This window comes from Hemicordylus capensis, chromosome 1 (genome assembly GCF_027244095.1).
Source record: "Hemicordylus capensis ecotype Gifberg chromosome 1, rHemCap1.1.pri, whole genome shotgun sequence".
Lineage (NCBI taxonomy): Eukaryota > Metazoa > Chordata > Lepidosauria > Squamata > Cordylidae > Hemicordylus > Hemicordylus capensis.
Window position 1 is genome coordinate 46,923,277 of NC_069657.1, and position 16,632 is coordinate 46,939,908.

Here is a 16,632-nt window from a genome sequence, read left to right on the forward strand (position 1 = left end):
GCTGGAGCTTGGAAACGATGCAGGCTTCAGATGGAGGAGAAACGCAGGTGCTGGAGAACAGGAACCTGGGGTGCAAGCTTCAAGCAGGCTGGGGGCAGCAGCTCAGAGCGAAGTGGAGAGAAAGCACCATGGCTGGGAAGTCTGGACTTCTCACTGTGCAGCAGAAGACAGACAGTTCCTGTCCATGGAAAGAGTTCATGCTTTTAGCACCGCGGCTTTGGCAGCAAACTCTGGGATCGCTCATGAGCAAGTATTGCTTGTAGGCAAAGATTGCTAGCTCTCTGTGTGGTGAGCTCCATTTTTGTAGTTGCTTCTCCCTTTGATGTCCATTCCTGTTATCCTCTGGATATTGTCTTTTAATTATCAAAATTAGCTCAGGAAGCTTGGTCAGTCAGAGAACACAGGATGTTGCTCTATTGTATTGTTCTATTGTCATTCCCCCAAACAAATCTCCATCTTCTCCTGCCTTGTCCCAAGAATGTTAGAAGTCAGAGGAGTTAGTGAAAGAATCAGATCTATTTGTGTGAGACAGAAATTACATTACTTCTTGTGTACATCTATCTAGTGTGTAATAATAAAAGAATGGTCAAAGTAACATCAAAAAGGGAGACGTGTTTGAGGCTAGTTAATCAATACATTTGACTAAGGCAGAAGCATCCTGTCAGCGAGGTAAGGGGATTACCAGAGAGCAAGTTAATTTTGGCAGTGTTAGACCGGTAATCAAGCAAGACCCATTGTGTCTCTTGTGAGTTTCACAAACACTGATAAACAATGCTAGATTGCCCCTGCCTTCACAAATCATTTACCAGGCAGTCCTGAGGTCAGGGTGTCATGCACTGGTCAGCTCACCTGAATTCAGGCATTAATTGATTCCTTAATAAAATGGAATTCAGACACAGGCCTGAATTCTACACAATTCTGGGTTGGTAATTCTGGGTTTAAATATTGAGGTCAGGGTGTCCCCAACACTATATATATGTAAACATAATAGGAATGTCAGAAGCTGCCTTTTACTGAGTCAGACCATTGGTCCATCTAGCTCAGTATTGTCTACACAGACTGGCAGCAGCTTCTCCAAGGCTGCAGGCATGAGTTTCTCTCAGCCTTATTTTGGAGATGCCAGGGAGAGAGCTTGAAACCTTCTGCTGCAAGCATATAGGCGCTCTTCCTGGAGTGGCCTCACTCACTAAGGCAGGCATGCTCAACTTCGGCCCTCCTGCAGGTGTTGGCCTACAGCTCCCATAGTCCCTGGCTATTGGCCACTGTGGCTGGGGATTATGGGAGCTGTAGTCCAAAAACAGCCAGCAGGGGTGCACGTAAGTGGTAATGGGCCCGGACCGCCCCTGCTGCGAGGCCCCCCAAAACCTACTTTGCATGGCCTCCTGCCGCACCGAACCTCTGGTTTTTTTTTTAAATTTCAGCCACCATGTGGTTGCTGGGGGGGTGAGCTAAGCAGGTCCCCGCACTGGCGGTTGGAGCGAGCGCTAGGCCTGTCTGTTCAGCCCAGTGACACTTACTAACTGTGAGCTGTGCCTGCACAGTTGAGAGATATTGTTGCAAGCCCGTGACATCATGGGCTTGCGACAATATCTCTCAACTTTGCAGGCGCGCCTCAAAGTTAGTAAGAGCCGCTGGGCTGAACGGACAGGCCCAGCACTCGCTCTGGCCACACCCTAGCAGCTAACCCTTGGCCACGCAGCAGCTGCAATTAAAAAAAACCTGGAGGTTTGGGGCAGCGGTGGGGCAGGCGTGGGGTAGCTGCAGGAGGTCCCCCCATCCATTTGGAGGCTACAGACCGGGGATTAGAGTGCCTCTGACAGCTGGGGGGCCAAAGCTGAGAAGGCCTGCCCTAAGGGGAACTTCTTACAGTGCTCACACATCTCCCATTCAAATCCAACCAGGGCAGACCCTGCATAGCAAAGGAGACAATACTTGCTACCACATAAGCAGCTCTTCTCCCAAACAGGTAACATGAGAACATAAAACAATAATACATATACATTCAGGGTATAAATACATAGATAGATAATAGCCCCCAATAAGCACGACAGAGACATTTGGAAATATCTTCATCAAGTACATCAGCTGTTTCTAACACTATATTTACTACTAGTATGTGTAAGCCCGTTGTAATAACGGGCTCTAGTGGGGGGGGGGTTCCCGCTGCCGCCTCACCCGCCTCGGGCGCACTCCTTGGGCCGACACCTCCGCCGCCGCCTCGGGCGCTCTCTCCGCCCGTCGTTTCTTGTGGCGGCGGCCGCCGCCATCGAAGCCAGTCACCCCGCCACGGCCACCACCTCCTTGGCCCGCACTCCTTTGGCCGAGGCCGCGGCTCCGCCGCCGCCTCGGCCGCACTCTCCGCCCGCCGCTTCTGCTCCTTCTGGTCTCCCGTGGCGGCGGCCGCCACCATCAGGGCCAGTCGCCCACCGGCGGCCGGGTCCAACATGGCCGCCCATCTCCGCGCATGCCCAGAACGGGCGAAAAAGACACGGGCGGCACGGATGCACGCCCAAGGCTTTTATGGGTAAGGATTATCAAGTCGTATCCCAGAACGCCTTGTTTCTGGTTGGTCAATGTCATGTCTGAACAGCTGGGGCGTTCCTTTCATGAGGTCAAGTGAAGCAGCTGCCTCAGGCAGCAGATTAGGGGGCTAGTAAGCTGCCGCTTCCTGCTACCATTGGAGTCACTCTTTGGGCCTGATTTGACCCTGGCAAGCTTTGCAAGGAGCACCTCTCCTCCTGTTTCTGACAGACCTTGCAGGAGGGAGGCTGCGAGCAACCTTCCCTGCTTCCTGTGGCACTTTCAAAGCTTGCAGGACTTGGTTTGGCAAGGGGGCTGGCCCACACCAGGGTCCCAGGGCAAGGCTGCAATTGGCACCTTGCCTCAGTTGCTGAGATAACCTGGGCTGCCCTTGTGGAACTGGCAACTGCAAGTTTGGATCTGGGCCAGTGTCCAATGGGGAGAAGGAGAGATCACATGGCAGCCCTATCTGTGCCATTTTGAGCTCCTGGGTGGAAAAGCAGAATGTAGTAGCTGTACCAAAAGTTACCCCCACACACACCTTCAAGCCTTCCAAACCGCAGTAAAAGGGCCTCTGAACAGGTTCGTGCACAACCCTAGTGGAGTTGTTTCGTGGTAGGGAGCATGAATTACCCCCCCCACTACTACTACTACTACTACTACTATAATATTTATATACCTCTTATTTATATAAGTTGACTCAAAAGCCTTTGGTGGGGAATCAAAGTTCTCAAAGCAGTTTACATAAAAATAACAGAAAATAAATAATACATCAAGAAGATGGTCCCCTATCCCCAAAGGGCTCACAATCTAAAAGGAAACATAAGGCAGATACCACCAACAGCCACTGGAGGGATGCTGTGCTGGGGTTGGATAGGGCCCGTTGCTCTTCTCCTGCTAAATACAGGTGAAACTCGGAAAATTAGAATATCATGCAAAAGTCCATTAATTTCAGTAATGCAAATTAAAAGGTGAAACTGATATATGAGACAGACGCATTACATGCAAAGCGAGATAAGTCAAGCCTTAATTTGTTATAATTGTGATGATCATGGCGTACAGCTCATGAAAACCCCAAATCCACAATCTCAGAAAATTAGAATATTACATGGAACCAAGAAGACAAGGATTGTAGAATAGAACAATATCGGACCTCTGAAAAGTATACAGTGTACTGTGCTTGATTGGCCAGCAAACTCGCCTGACCTGGCCCCATAGAGAATCTATGGGGCATTGCCAAGAGAAGGATGAGAGACATGAGACCAAACAATGCAGAATTGCTGAAGGCCGCTAATGAAGCATCCTGGTCTTCCATAATACCTCATCAGTGCCACAGGCTGATAGCATCCATGCCACGCCGCATTGAGGCAGCAATTGCTGCAAAAGGGGCCCAAACCAAGTACTGAATACATATGCATGCTTATACTTTTCAGAGGTCCGATATTGTTCTATTCTTCAATCCTTGTCTTCTTGGTTCCATGTAATATTCTAATTTTCTGAGATTGTGGATTTGGGGTTTTCATGAGCTGTACGCCATGATCATCACAATTATAACAAATTAAGGCTTGACTTATCTCGCTTTGCATGTAATGCGTCTGTCTCATATATCAGTTTCACCTTTTAATTTGCATTACTGAAATTAATGGACTTTTGCACAATATTCTAATTTTCCGAGTTTCACCTGTATAAGAGAATCACCACTTTTAAAGATGCCACTTTGCTTAGTTAGCAGGGGTTTGCTTCCTAAGCAGGGTTTGTCTTAGGATGGGTGACTACATCACTGCCCAGAGATGTGTTCTGGGCGATATATAAATGTGTTTAAATAAAAAAATTACACACACACACACACACACAAACACACACACACACACTCTGACAGCTGGTAAGATATTCCCCTGAGTAGATGGGGTTGTGGCTCAGTGTTTTGCCTGTGGAAGGTTCCAGGTTCAATCCCTGGCATTTCCCGGTAGGGCTGGGACTTCTGCTGCTGCCCGAAACCTTGGAAAGCTGCTGCCCGTCAGTGCAGACAATCCTGAGCTAGATGTTCCAATGATCTGAGTCGCTATAAGGCAGCTTCCTATGAATTAGCGAACAGAGCATAGCGAACAGGGATAGCAAACAGGACATAGGCGTTTAGCAGGAGTTTAGCGGGAAGTGTGCGGAGGAGCCTGGAACAAGCCCCCGCGATCACAAGGATTACAAGGAGCCTGGTGGAGAAGAAAACGTAAGTACATATCCCTCCCTCGTTTCCCTCATATTCTTGGGAAAGGCTGTTTGGACAGTTAAATAGTTGACCATTACAGCTGAGACCTATCCTAATAAACTATCTAATAAACTGACAAAATGCTCCCTAAATACTGTAAACAGCCAACAAAAACAGTATGAAGATAGGTCAGCAGGGGAAGGGGCACTTCCCAGTGTATTGCACAGAGTGCCACATGTATGACTATTTGTCCCATGGGCAGAAGTCATGGGTGTGTGCTCGGTGCAAGGAGCTCCTGGCTCTCAGGGAACAAATCCGTTCCCTTGAGACCAAGGTGGCGGAGCTGGAGAAGGTCAGAGAGACAGAGAGGCATGTGGACGAGACCTTCAGGGATGTGATAGAGGCATCCCACTCCAGGGCTGGTAGCTCCTCTGCTGTCAGGGAGAATGAATGTCTTGGGCAAGGAGGACATCGGTCTGAGGAAGAGGGAAATGCTCCTTTAGAAGGGACCCCTTCCGTGGATGATGAGCCCATATCCTCTCGCACAGGGGATACTCCTCTGGGGGGTGGGGGCCTCCTTGTAGTGGGTGATTTGATCATTAGAGGGATAGAGAGATGGGTTTGTGACCCGCGTGTTGACCGCACGGTGACTTGCCTGCCTGGTGCGAAGGTTGTGGACATTACACAGCATCTAGACAGGCTCCTAGGCAGTGCTGGGGAGGAGACAGCTGTCGTGGTGCACGTCGGCACCAACGATGTGGGGAAATGCAGTCGGGAGGTCCTGGAAGCCAAATTTAGGCTGATAGGTAGCATTTTGAAGTCCAGGACCCCCAAGGTAGCATTCTCAGAAATGCTACCTGTTCCACGCACAAGTACAGTGAGACAGGCAGAGCTGAGGGGTTTCAATGCATGGATGAGACGTTGGTGCCGGGAGGAGGGGTTTAGATTTGTTAGGCACTGGGACATATTTTGGGGCAAGCAAGGCCTGTACAAAAGGGATGGGCTGCACTTGAACCAAGATGGAACCAGACTGCTGGCGCTTAAAATAAAAAAGGATGCAGAGCAGCTTTTAAAATGACACTTGGGGAACAGCTGATGAGAGCTGGGCAGTATCCCGTTTGGCAAAAGCCATCCTTTAAAGTGTGAGGCTGCAAAGAATTCAGATAAAACAGAAGGGGACAAAGCAGAACCGCATAAAGAGCAGACGGGAACCTGTGCCAGCAGGTCAAAGAGTCAAAAGAATAGCATACATCAGGGGAGAGATTCAGTGTATAGGTGCTTATATGCCAATGCCAGAAGCCTCCGAGCCAAGATGGGTGAGCTGGAGTGCTTGGTTGCTAACGCAGAAATAAATATAGTGGGCATAACAGAAACATGGTGGAACAGTGAGAACCAGTGGGACACTGTTATCCCTGGGTATAAACTCTATAGAAAGGACAGGGAGGGGCGCCTTGGAGGAGGGGTAGCACTGTATGTTAAAGAAGGCATAGAATCTAACAATATAGAAAACCTAGGTGGATTGGAGTCCTCCACAGAAACCCTGTGGGTGACTATACAAGGCCGGAAAGGGAACGTGCTACTGGGGACGTGCTATCGCCCTCCGGATCATAATGCCGACAGTGACTAGGAGTTGCAGGAGGAAACCAGGGAGGTGTTAAGCAGAGGCAGGGCTGTAATTATGGGTGATTTCAATTACCCACGCATAGACTGGGTAAATTCACATTCAAGTCAGGACAAAGAGGTCAAATTTCTAGATACGCTAAATGACTGTGCCCTAGAACAGTTGGTCATGGAACCAACCAGAGAGAAGGTGACCTTGGATCTAATTCTGAGTGACACCCAGGACCTGGTGCATGATGTCAGTGTCATCGACCCTTTAGGGAACAGTGACCACAGTACCATCAATTTCAGCATACATGCGGGGAGAGAATCACCAAGGAAGTCTAACACAGATATTTTGAATATCAGAAGAGGAAACTTCTCCAAAATGAGGAGTATGGTGAAAAGAAAGCTGAGGGGGGAAATCAGGAGAGTCACTTCACTCCAGAGTGCATGGAGTTTACTCAAAACCACAATACTAGAAGCCCAGTTAGATTGTATACCCAAAAGGAGGAAAGGTACCACTAAGTCCAGGAGGATGCCAGCATGGCTAATGGGTACTGTCAAGGAAGCCATAAAAGGGAAGAAAGATTTCCTTCCGAAATTGGAAGGCCTGTCCAAACGAAGAGAACAGAAAGGAACACAAACTCTGGCAAAAGAAATTCAAGGTGACAATAAGGGAGGCCAAAAGAGAGTTTGAGGAACATTTAGCCAAAAGTATCAAGGGGAATAACAAAAACTTCTTTAAGTACATCAGAAGCAGGAAACCTGCCAGGGAGGCAGTTGAACCATTAGACAATGAGGGAGTGAAAGGGATTATTAAGGAGGATATGGAGGTTGCAGAGAAGCTGAATGAGTTATTTGCATCTGTCTTCACGGCAGAGGATACTGAGCATATACCTGTTCCTGAACCAGGCTTTTTAGGGATGGAGGCTAGAGAGCTGAGTCAGATAGAAGTGACAAGGGATGATGCTCTAAACTGTCTGGAAAAACTGAAAGCTAACAGATCACCAGGGCCGGATGGCATCTATCCAAGAGTCCTCAAAGAATCCAAATGTGAAATTGCCGACCTCCTTGCTAAAATATATAACTTATCCCTGAAATCAGGCTCTGTACCAGAGGACTGGAGAGTAGCAAATGTAACACCGATTTTCAAGAAGGGATCCAGGGGCGATCTGGGAAATTACAGGCCAGTTAGCCTAACGTCCGTTCCAGGCAAATTGATGGAAAGCATCCTCAAGGATAAAATTGTAAAGCACCTAGAAGCTCAGGCCCTGCTGGGAGTGAGCCAGCATGGCTTCCACAAAGGTAAATCTTGCCTGACCAACCTTTTAGACTTCTTTGAGAGTGTCAATGAGTGTGTGGATCAAGGTGATCCAGTTGACATAGTCTACCTGGACTTCCAAAAAGCTTTTGACAAAGTTCCTCATCAAAGACTCCTGAGGAAACTTAGCAGTCATGCGATAAGGCGACAAGTAGATGTGTGGATTGCTAACTGGTTGAAAGACAGGAAACAGAGAGTAAGTATAAACTGAGAGTTTTCACAATGGAGGGAAGTAAGAAATGGGGTCCCCCAGGGATCTGTACTGGGACTGGTGCTTTTTAATTTACTCATTAATGATCTAGAAGCAGGGGTAAGCAGCGATGTGGCCAAATTTGCAGATGATACCAAACTCTTCCGGGTAATGAAATCCAAAAAGGATTGTGAGCAGCTCCAAAAGGATCTCTCCAAAGTGTGGGAGTGGGCGACAAAATGGCTAATGCGGTTCAATGTTAGCAAGTGTAAAGTGATGCACATTGGGACGAAAAACCCCAACTTCAAGTATATGCTGATGGGATCCGAGCTGTCGGTGACGGACCAGGAGAGGGATCTTGGGGTTGTGGTGTACAGCTCGTTGAAAGTGTTGACTCAATGTGCGGCAGCTGTGAAAAAGGCCAATTCCATGTTAGGGATCATTAGGAAGGGGATTGAAAATAAAACGGCTAACATTATAATGCCCTTATACAAAACTATGGTGCGACCACACTTGGAGTACTGCGTACAATTCTGGTCACCACATCTTAAAAAGGACATTGTTGAACTGGAGAAGGTACAAAAGAGGGCAACCAAGATTATCAGGGGCCTAGAGCACCTTTCTTATGAGGCAAGACTACAACACCTGGGGCTTTTTAGTTTAGAAAAAAAGACGACTGCGGGGAGATATGATAGAGGTCTATAAAATCATGCATGGTGTGGAGAAAGTGGAGAGAGAGAAATTCTTCTCCCTCTCACACAACACTAGAGCCAGGGGTCATCCCATGAAGTTGATTGCCAGGAAATCTACGACCAACAAACAGATATACTTTTTCACACAATGTGTGATCCACTTGTGGAACTCTCTGCCACAGGATGTGGTGACAGCCAACAACCTGGATGGCTTTAAGAGGGGTTTGGATGACTTCATGGAGGAGAGCTCTATCAATGGCTACTAGTCAGAGGGCTGTGGGCCACCTCCAGCCTCAAAGGCAGGGTGCCTCTGAGTACCAGTTGCAGGGGAGTAATGGCAGGAGAGAGGGCACGCCCTCAACTCCTGTCTGTGGCTTCCAGCGGCATCTGGTGGGCCACTGTGCGAAACAGGATGCTGGACTAGATGGGCCTTGGGCCTGATCCAGCAGGGCTGTTCTTAGGTTCTTATGAATTCATCCAACTGGATCCTTTACTATCAAAGAAAAGTCTGCCAGAGGACTTCTGTTCCTCTTCCAGCACAGAAGAGGCACAAGTGCGACATTAATGTATTTCCTCGTCCTCAAAAGCCTTCAGCCTGCCTGTTCGAACTCGTACCAGTAGCTATTCCGATATTCTTCCGGATGGGCTCCCCCATGAGACGCAGATAATACAGGTTTTCTCTGTCGTGTGTTTTCTTTTCTTCTTGGAAGTTGCCAGTGGCTTCTGAGTCACTGATTGATGTATTCATTCACGTGGCTTTCGCTCCGGTCATTCATTCATTCACGGGGCCTGCGTGGGGAGGGATCCTCCCGCGGCAACGTCAGAGGAGCTGTGTGTGGGTTGAGTGAAGAAGACCCACAGGAGGGAGGAAAAGAGCCGCAGAGGCAGTCGGGCTGCTGTGGGGAGGTTGCGATCAGCGCTTTGCAAAATCCAAGAGGGGGGCAGATCCTTGCTCCGGATCGTTAGATCGCTGCTGCTGCCGCCGCCGCCGCCAGGAGGAGGAGAAAGAGTCCGCTGGGGAAGCCCGGGCAGGCAAGATGAAAGAGAGTTGAGTGGAGGCACTGGCAGCACTTGGCACGGGTCGGCGCGAGCAAGCCGCCTGGGAAGGATCGCAGTGGAGCGAAAGCGAAGGGAGCTCGTTGTCTTGGTGGGAACTCAGGGGCGGGCCCGGAGGAAGCCGAGCGCCTCGTGCAGCCTGCGCCGCAGCAGCCCAGGCAGGCTCTTGGAGCTGAAACTTCGTCCGATCCAGTGGGGGGAAGCGGGGGCGAACTTTGCAAAGAGGAGCCCAGCGGGGAGACCAAGGAGTCTGCAGAACAAAGAACAGGTCGCCTTGTTCCAGGACTGGGGAGGGAGAGAAGACACGCGGCGGCGGCGGCGCCCCACGCACGCACCCCCACAGCCCGCGCAACATGCGAGCCCAACGGGAGACTTGCAAAGGGCTGGCCGGGAGCTCTTTGCCGCAGCCGCAGCCGAGGTAACTTGGGACATGCGGCGGCTGCGGGCAGAGAGGCGACTGGCCGAGCCCAGGAGGGGGGCACTTCCGAAGCAAAAGGGGGCCGGTTTTCTGCACATCCTCCTCCTGTTTGGAGCAGCGGCGGCGGCGGCGATAACAGCGCCGAAGGGATCCCGCCGAGTGCATGGAGCCGTCGGATAGTGTAACAGAGCGGTTGGCCAAGGCGGGACTGCGCCAAGCAACGTTTTCGCCGCTCCGAGGCAAAGGAGCCGCTGTTGGGATACGCGGCACGCGTCCTTCTCGGGGGTTGTTTCGGGGAAGTCGCCCGCGCAAGTGATCCGGGCAGGGAGGCGGCGAAATCGAATTGCAAAAAGGATTATCGAGGAGGCGGCGGCGGCGGGTGGGAGAAGCCTTTGCTCCCTCGCTGCGCATTCCCATATCGGCGTAAATCCCTCCCCCCCCCCCCCCGCCGACCCCTCGCTCTCTCCTAGTGATCCTTCAGCATTGGTGGCCCAACAGCCAGCAAGGGCTGGAAAATCCAAACGTGCTCAGCAATCTGCAAGAGAGATCAGGAGGGCAGGGGGAACGCGCCAGCCGGAGAGAGAGAGAGAGTCATTCGCTCCTAATCTTTCTCTCGCTCACCAGCGCACGCTCTGCTCTGCTCTGGACCTTTCCGAGGCACAATCTTGGAGCAGAAGGCTGGAAAGAGGATTGCCGGTTTTTCATCTGTACTTCCGCGCTTCTTAAGGGTCTGATTTTTGTAATACTCGCGGGGGCTGGATTAGTGTGCGTTGCCTGCCTGCCTGCCGTGTGCGTGTGTGTGCGTGTGCGCGCAAGGCGGTGCGGCGAGAAGTGGGAGGAAGAGATGTCTAGGCTTAGAGGGAAAGTTGTGCTGATTCTGAGCGTTGTGGTTCTGGCAACTTTTCTGGCTGCGGTGAGAGGGCTGCCCTTGAGGAAACAACGCAACCACAGTCCGAAGGGAAGGAGCTATAAACTGGTGGAGGTGAGTGAAAGCAACGGCGCTGCTCTTTTATCGTGATACTCGAGGGCTGAGGGCTTTGTGAGACTCGCTTGCATCTCATTGATTGGTTGATTGGTTGATTGATTGGTTGTTTACATCAATAATGAATGTATAAAGGAGCGCGGACAGGAGGATGTGTGCAAAACCTAGCAGTATTAACTCTCGGTTAGTGTTCAGTTCTTCAAGTAATCAGGCTCCAAAACAATCTCTTTTTATGGGGCCCCGAAAGCACAGTTGCAACTAGTTTGGTGCCTTGCATGTGCTGGAAGTCTCTAAATAGTGGTTAATTAGCACTTTGTCAACAGTCTGCTTTGCAGTCACGGAGACTGGATAATGGGATGGATTTTGCCACCCTTTTGGTGTACCGTATGTGGATTCTGCTCGGCCACTAGAGAGCCGAGGGCCGATGTAGGGTGTGATCTTGCATGTGGAGTGGCTGAGACCAACAGAGCAATTGGGCTTGTAGCTACAGGTGGCAGTTTTCCCTCCCTAAAATAAAGCCCACAAAATAAAACCCATCGTGGACTAGTCCACTGTATTGTTTAACCAAAAAGGCTAATTCTGGTCCTGGCTGGCGTTACACATGAAAGTGAAACAGCAAGTGCTTGAGAGTGATGTGCAAGTCTATTCCATGAGGGTCAGCAGCTGACCGGGTGTAGTGGTTAGAATTGCAGACCAGGATTGCAGAGGTCTGAGTTCAATTCCTCTCTCATCCTTGAAGTTCACTGGGTCACATAGGAAGCTGCCATATACTGAGTCAGACCATTGGTCTTTCTAGCTCAGTGTTGTCTTCACAGACTGGCAGTGTCTTCTCCAAGGTTGCAGGCAGGAATCTCTCAGCTCTATCTTGGAGAAGCCAGGGCGGGAACTTGAAACCTTCTGCTCTTCCCAGAGCGATTCCATCCCCTGAGGGGAATATCTTTCAGTGCTCACACTTCTAGTCTCCCTTTCATATACAACCAGGGAGAATGCTGCTTAGCTATGGGGACAAGTCATGCTTGCTTCCACAAGACCAGCTCTCCTCCCTTAGACCAGTCACTATCTTTCAACAAGCCAGCCTCACAGGATTGTTGTGAGGGTGCAATTTGAGGAGGAAACCTTGTGCTTTGTTCTGAGCTCCTTAAAAGAAGAGTGGGGTAAAAAATGCAGTGTCTTCATTGTTGATGCCAAAAGGTACCAACAAGGGGGAAGGTAGATTGATAGATTCTTTCTCTTACAGTGATGGACTTTTGCTCTAGACATGAAATTTCAATAGCCTTTTCCGTGGGAAATTGGACTAACTGTTGCAGCTTTGGGCTGTCTTAATCTCTGTAAGCAAATGTCATTCTTGCGATCAGTCTCCACTGCCTTGTGCCCTGATGAATTCTAGTTAGGTGAAAGGAGTGGTGGGTGAGGGTGATTCCTATTCATTCCATTTGACATGTCGCCAAATGTGCCCTCATGTTCTTGAACTGAAGATGGCATGAGCTGGGCTGTGCCCAACAAACAATAGCTGGTATTGGCTGTATTGGTCTTATCTGTTTCGTTCTCAGTGCTTTCGCAGTCTCTAGCAGTTGTAGGTTTGCCACTGAGATGCTGAACAGGGAGTTGTAGGCTTTCATAGCCCTCTGATTACCGTACCTGCTTGCAGATGTTTTCATCTTTTGGAATCCTGTTTGCAGGTTTCCGACTGATGGAAACTGTTGTTATCACAGTTTCCATCTTCAGGTGTACTCTTAGCAGATTTTAGTTATACATCTTTTTAAAAAAGAGATTATTATATGAAGAGGTCCTAAGTCTCTGCTTAAATCCAGGAGTGTGTTGTATCAGGGATGGCTGTTCTAATAAGAACATAAGGACAGCTCTGCTAGATCAGGCCCAAGGCCTGTCTAGTCCAGATCCTGTTACAGGTGCCTCTGGGAAGCCCACATGCAGGAGCTGAGGGCACACCCTCTGTCTTGCTCTTGCTCCCCTGCAACTTGTATTTAGAGGTATCTTGTCTCTGAGGCTGGGGATGGCCCACAGCCACCAGACTAGTCGCCATTGATAGACCTATCGTCCATGAATTTGTCTAAGCCCCTTTTAAAGCCATCAAAGCTAGTGGCCATCACCACATGCCATGGCAGAGAATTCCATAGATTAATTATGCACTGTGTGAAAAAGTACATCCTTTTGTTGGACCTAAATTTCCTGGCCTTCAGTTTCATGGGATGACCCCTGGGTCTAGTGTTGTGAGAGAGGGAGAAAATTTTCTCTCTGTCTACTCTCTCTACTCCATGCATAATTTTATACACTGTCTCCCTGTAGTCACCTCTTTTCCAGACCAAAAAGCCACAGATGCTGTAGCCTTGCCTCCTCAGAAAGGTGCTCCAGGCCCCTGGTCATCTTGGTTGCCCTCTTCTGCACCTTCTTAAGATACGTTGACCAGAACTGCATGCAGTACTCCAAATGTGGCTGCACCATAGATTTGTATAAGGGCATTAGAATATTAGCATTTTTATTTTCAATCCTCTTTGTAATGATCCCTAGCATGGAATTTGCCTTTTTCACAGCTTCTGCACACTGAGTGGACACTTCTAGCAAGCTGTCCACCAGGGCCCCAAGATCCCTCTCCTGGTCACTGACAGCTCAAACCCCATCAGTGTATAGGTGGTTTTTTGCCCCAGTATGCATCACTTTACACTTGTTTACACTGAACCGCATTTGTTATTTTGTCACCCACTCAACCAGTTTGAAGAGAGATCCTTTTGGAGCTCCTCACAATCTGCTTTAGATTCCACTACCCTAAATAGTTTAGTGTCGACTGCAAATTTGGCCACTGCACTGGTTACCCCAACTTCTAGATAATTTATGAACAAGTTAAAGAGCACTGGTCCCAGTACAGATCCTTGGGGGACCCCACTTCTTACTTTCCTCCATTGTGAAAACTGTCCATTTATTCCTACCCTCTGTTTCATGACCTTCAACCAGTTACCAATCCACACATGAACCTGTTCCCTTATCCTATGACTGCTGAATTGACTCAAAAGCCTTTGATGGGGAACTTTGTCAAAAGCTTTTTGGAAGTCAAGTATACTGTGTCAAGAGGATCCCCTTTATCCACACACCTGTTGACACTCAAAAGGTTAGTGAGGCAAGACATGCCCTTGCAGAAGCCATGCTGGTTCTCCTTCGGCAAGGCCTGTTCTTCTATGTGTTTAATCATTTTAACTATGCTTTCCATCAATTTATCCAGTACAGAAGTTAAGCTAACTGGCCTGTAGTTTCCTGGACCCCACTAGATCCCTTTTTGAAAATCAGAGTTACATTAGCTGTTTTCCAATCCTCTGGTACAGAGCTTGATTTTAGGGACAAGTTACATATTTTTGCTAGGAGATCAGCAATTTCACATTTGAGTTCTTTGAGGATTTTAGGGTGGATGCCATCTGGCTCTGGAGATTTGTTAACTTTTAGTTTTTTCAAGACAGTTTAGAAACTGACTTGGCAGTTTCCTGCATCCCGTCTGCCTAGAGCTGCCTGCTCAGGGCTATATAGGCTTCTGCCAGTGGCGGTGGGCCCACCACCGGCGGGGTTGCCACTGAAGGGGCGACACCAAAGGGTTCACCCCTTTGGGGGAGCCACTTCGGGGGACAGCAAGGACGAGGGCTAGGTCTCTTGGCCTAGGTTTTTTTTATGGGGGGGGGGCATTTAATAGTGGAGCTTCTGTTTTAATTTGTCCTGGGTGAGACATTCTTAGAATGTGTCTGGGCTTAACTGGAGATGGGGAGACAGGGGGCGTGTCCACTGACTGGGACGGCCATTCCGGTCATCGTAGGGAACAGAAGAAGGAACATTGGCAGGTCAGCGGGCTGTTACAGGGGAATGGGACTTGGAAATCTAATAGCGGTTTCCCCTCTGGCTGCCCTGCCAGCCCTTTGACCTTGGGGAGCACTGCCAATCATCCTTGGAACCTCACCTTGCTCCTCTGTAATGCCAGGTCGGTCCAGAACAAATCAGAAACCAACCATGATTTGATTCTGGATGAAGGTGCCAACCTGGTATGTATTACAGGGACCTGGCTGGGGGAGGCTGGGGGCCCAGTGTGGTCCCAACTTCTTCCTTCAGGCTACTCTGTTGAGGAGCGGGTGAGGGACCGTGGGCGGGGAGGTGGAGTGGCTGTGGTCTATAAGAATAACCTTTCCCTCACCAGGATCCCTGTTAGAGTGTCAGACCATATCAAATGTGTGTACTTGAGTCTGGGGACCAGGGATAGACTGGGACTTCTGTTGGTGTACCGATTGCCCCGCTGCTCAACAGAGTCCCTAACTGAGCTGACGGACTTGGTCTCGGACTTGGTGTTGGAGTCCCCCAGGCTTGTGGTGCTGGGGGACTTCAATGTTCACTTTGGGACCAATTTGTCCGGGGCGGCTCAGGAGTTCATAGTGGCCATGACGACTATGGGCCTATCCCAAGTGGTCTCGGGGCCGACGCACATTGCTGGTCACATGCTTGATTTGGTCTTTCAGTCTGATCAGGGTGGTGTTCTGTGGGTGGGGAATCCTGTGATTTCCCCATTGTCATGGACGGACCACCATCTGGTTAAGGTTGGACTCACAATCACTTCCCACCTTCACAGGGACAAGGGACCTATTAGGACGATCCACCGGAGAAGGTTATTGGATCCAATCGGATTCCAAGAAGCCTTGGAGGGATTTAGTGTTGGCTCTGCTGGTGATCCTGTTGATGCCCTGGTGGAGAATTGGAACAGCAAACTCACTGGGGCAGCAGACATGATTGCTCCTAAGTGTCCTCTCCGACCTTCTTCAAAATTGGCCCCTTGGTATACGGAAGAATTACGGGGGCTGAAGCAGCAAGGTAGACGACTGGAGCGCAAGCGGAGAAAGACTCGTCTTGAATCCGACAGATTGCAACATAGAGCTCATTTGAAGACCTATGCTCAGGTGATACGTGCGGCAAAGAAGCAATTCTTTTCTGCCCGTATTGCATCCACAAGTTCACGTCTGGCAGAGTTGTTCAGGGTTGTGAGAGGGCTAGTGAGTGCCCCATCTCCCTTGAATCAGAATCTGGAACAATTGATTACCCGCTGTGATGTGTTTAATGAATTCTTTGTGGGGGAAATCTCTCATATTCGGGCTGACTTATCCATCTCCACAATTACTTCAGTGTCTGATGTGGAGGTTTCCAGTGACTCCTCTTGTATGATTAGGTTGTATCATTTCCAGTTTGTGACTCCTGAGGATGTGGACAAGCTGATTGGAATGGTGCGGCCTACCACCTGTTCTCTTGACTCTTGTCCAACATGGCTTATATTATCTGGCAGCGGGGTTGTTGTAGAGGGCCTGGTAGAGATTATAAACGCATCTCTGAGGGAAGGTAGGATGCCTCCTTGTCTTAAGGAGAAAATTATTAGACCACTTCTGAAGAAGCCTACCCTGGATCCCTCGGACTTGAACAACCTAACAGGTTTTCCCTAACAGGTTTTCTGTTTCTGATATAAGTTTTTGTTATTCCCTTTGACACTTCTGCCTATTTGTTCCTCAGGCTTTCTTTTTGCATCCCTTATTGTCTCCTTGCATTTATTTTGCATTTCTATTTTCCCCCCTCTGCTAGTCCTGACAATGTAATTATTTAATTGCTTATTTTAAAATTGT

The 16,632-nt window shown here is 49.3% G+C and overlaps 1 protein-coding gene across 2 annotated transcripts in view; it reads left to right on the forward strand.

Moving 5' to 3' along the window:
* The first annotated feature begins 10,844 nt into the window (after positions 1 to 10,844).
* Positions 10,845 to 16,632, forward strand: part of ISM2 (isthmin 2) — a 55,580-nt gene continuing 49,792 nt past the window's right edge. For both annotated transcript variants that reach the window (XM_053286198.1, XM_053286199.1), the window contains exon 1: positions 10,845 to 10,984. In XM_053286198.1, the coding sequence (XP_053142173.1) occupies positions 10,847 to 10,984 (138 nt within the window). In that variant the 5' untranslated portion in view covers positions 10,845 to 10,846. The remainder of the gene's footprint in view (positions 10,985 to 16,632) is intronic.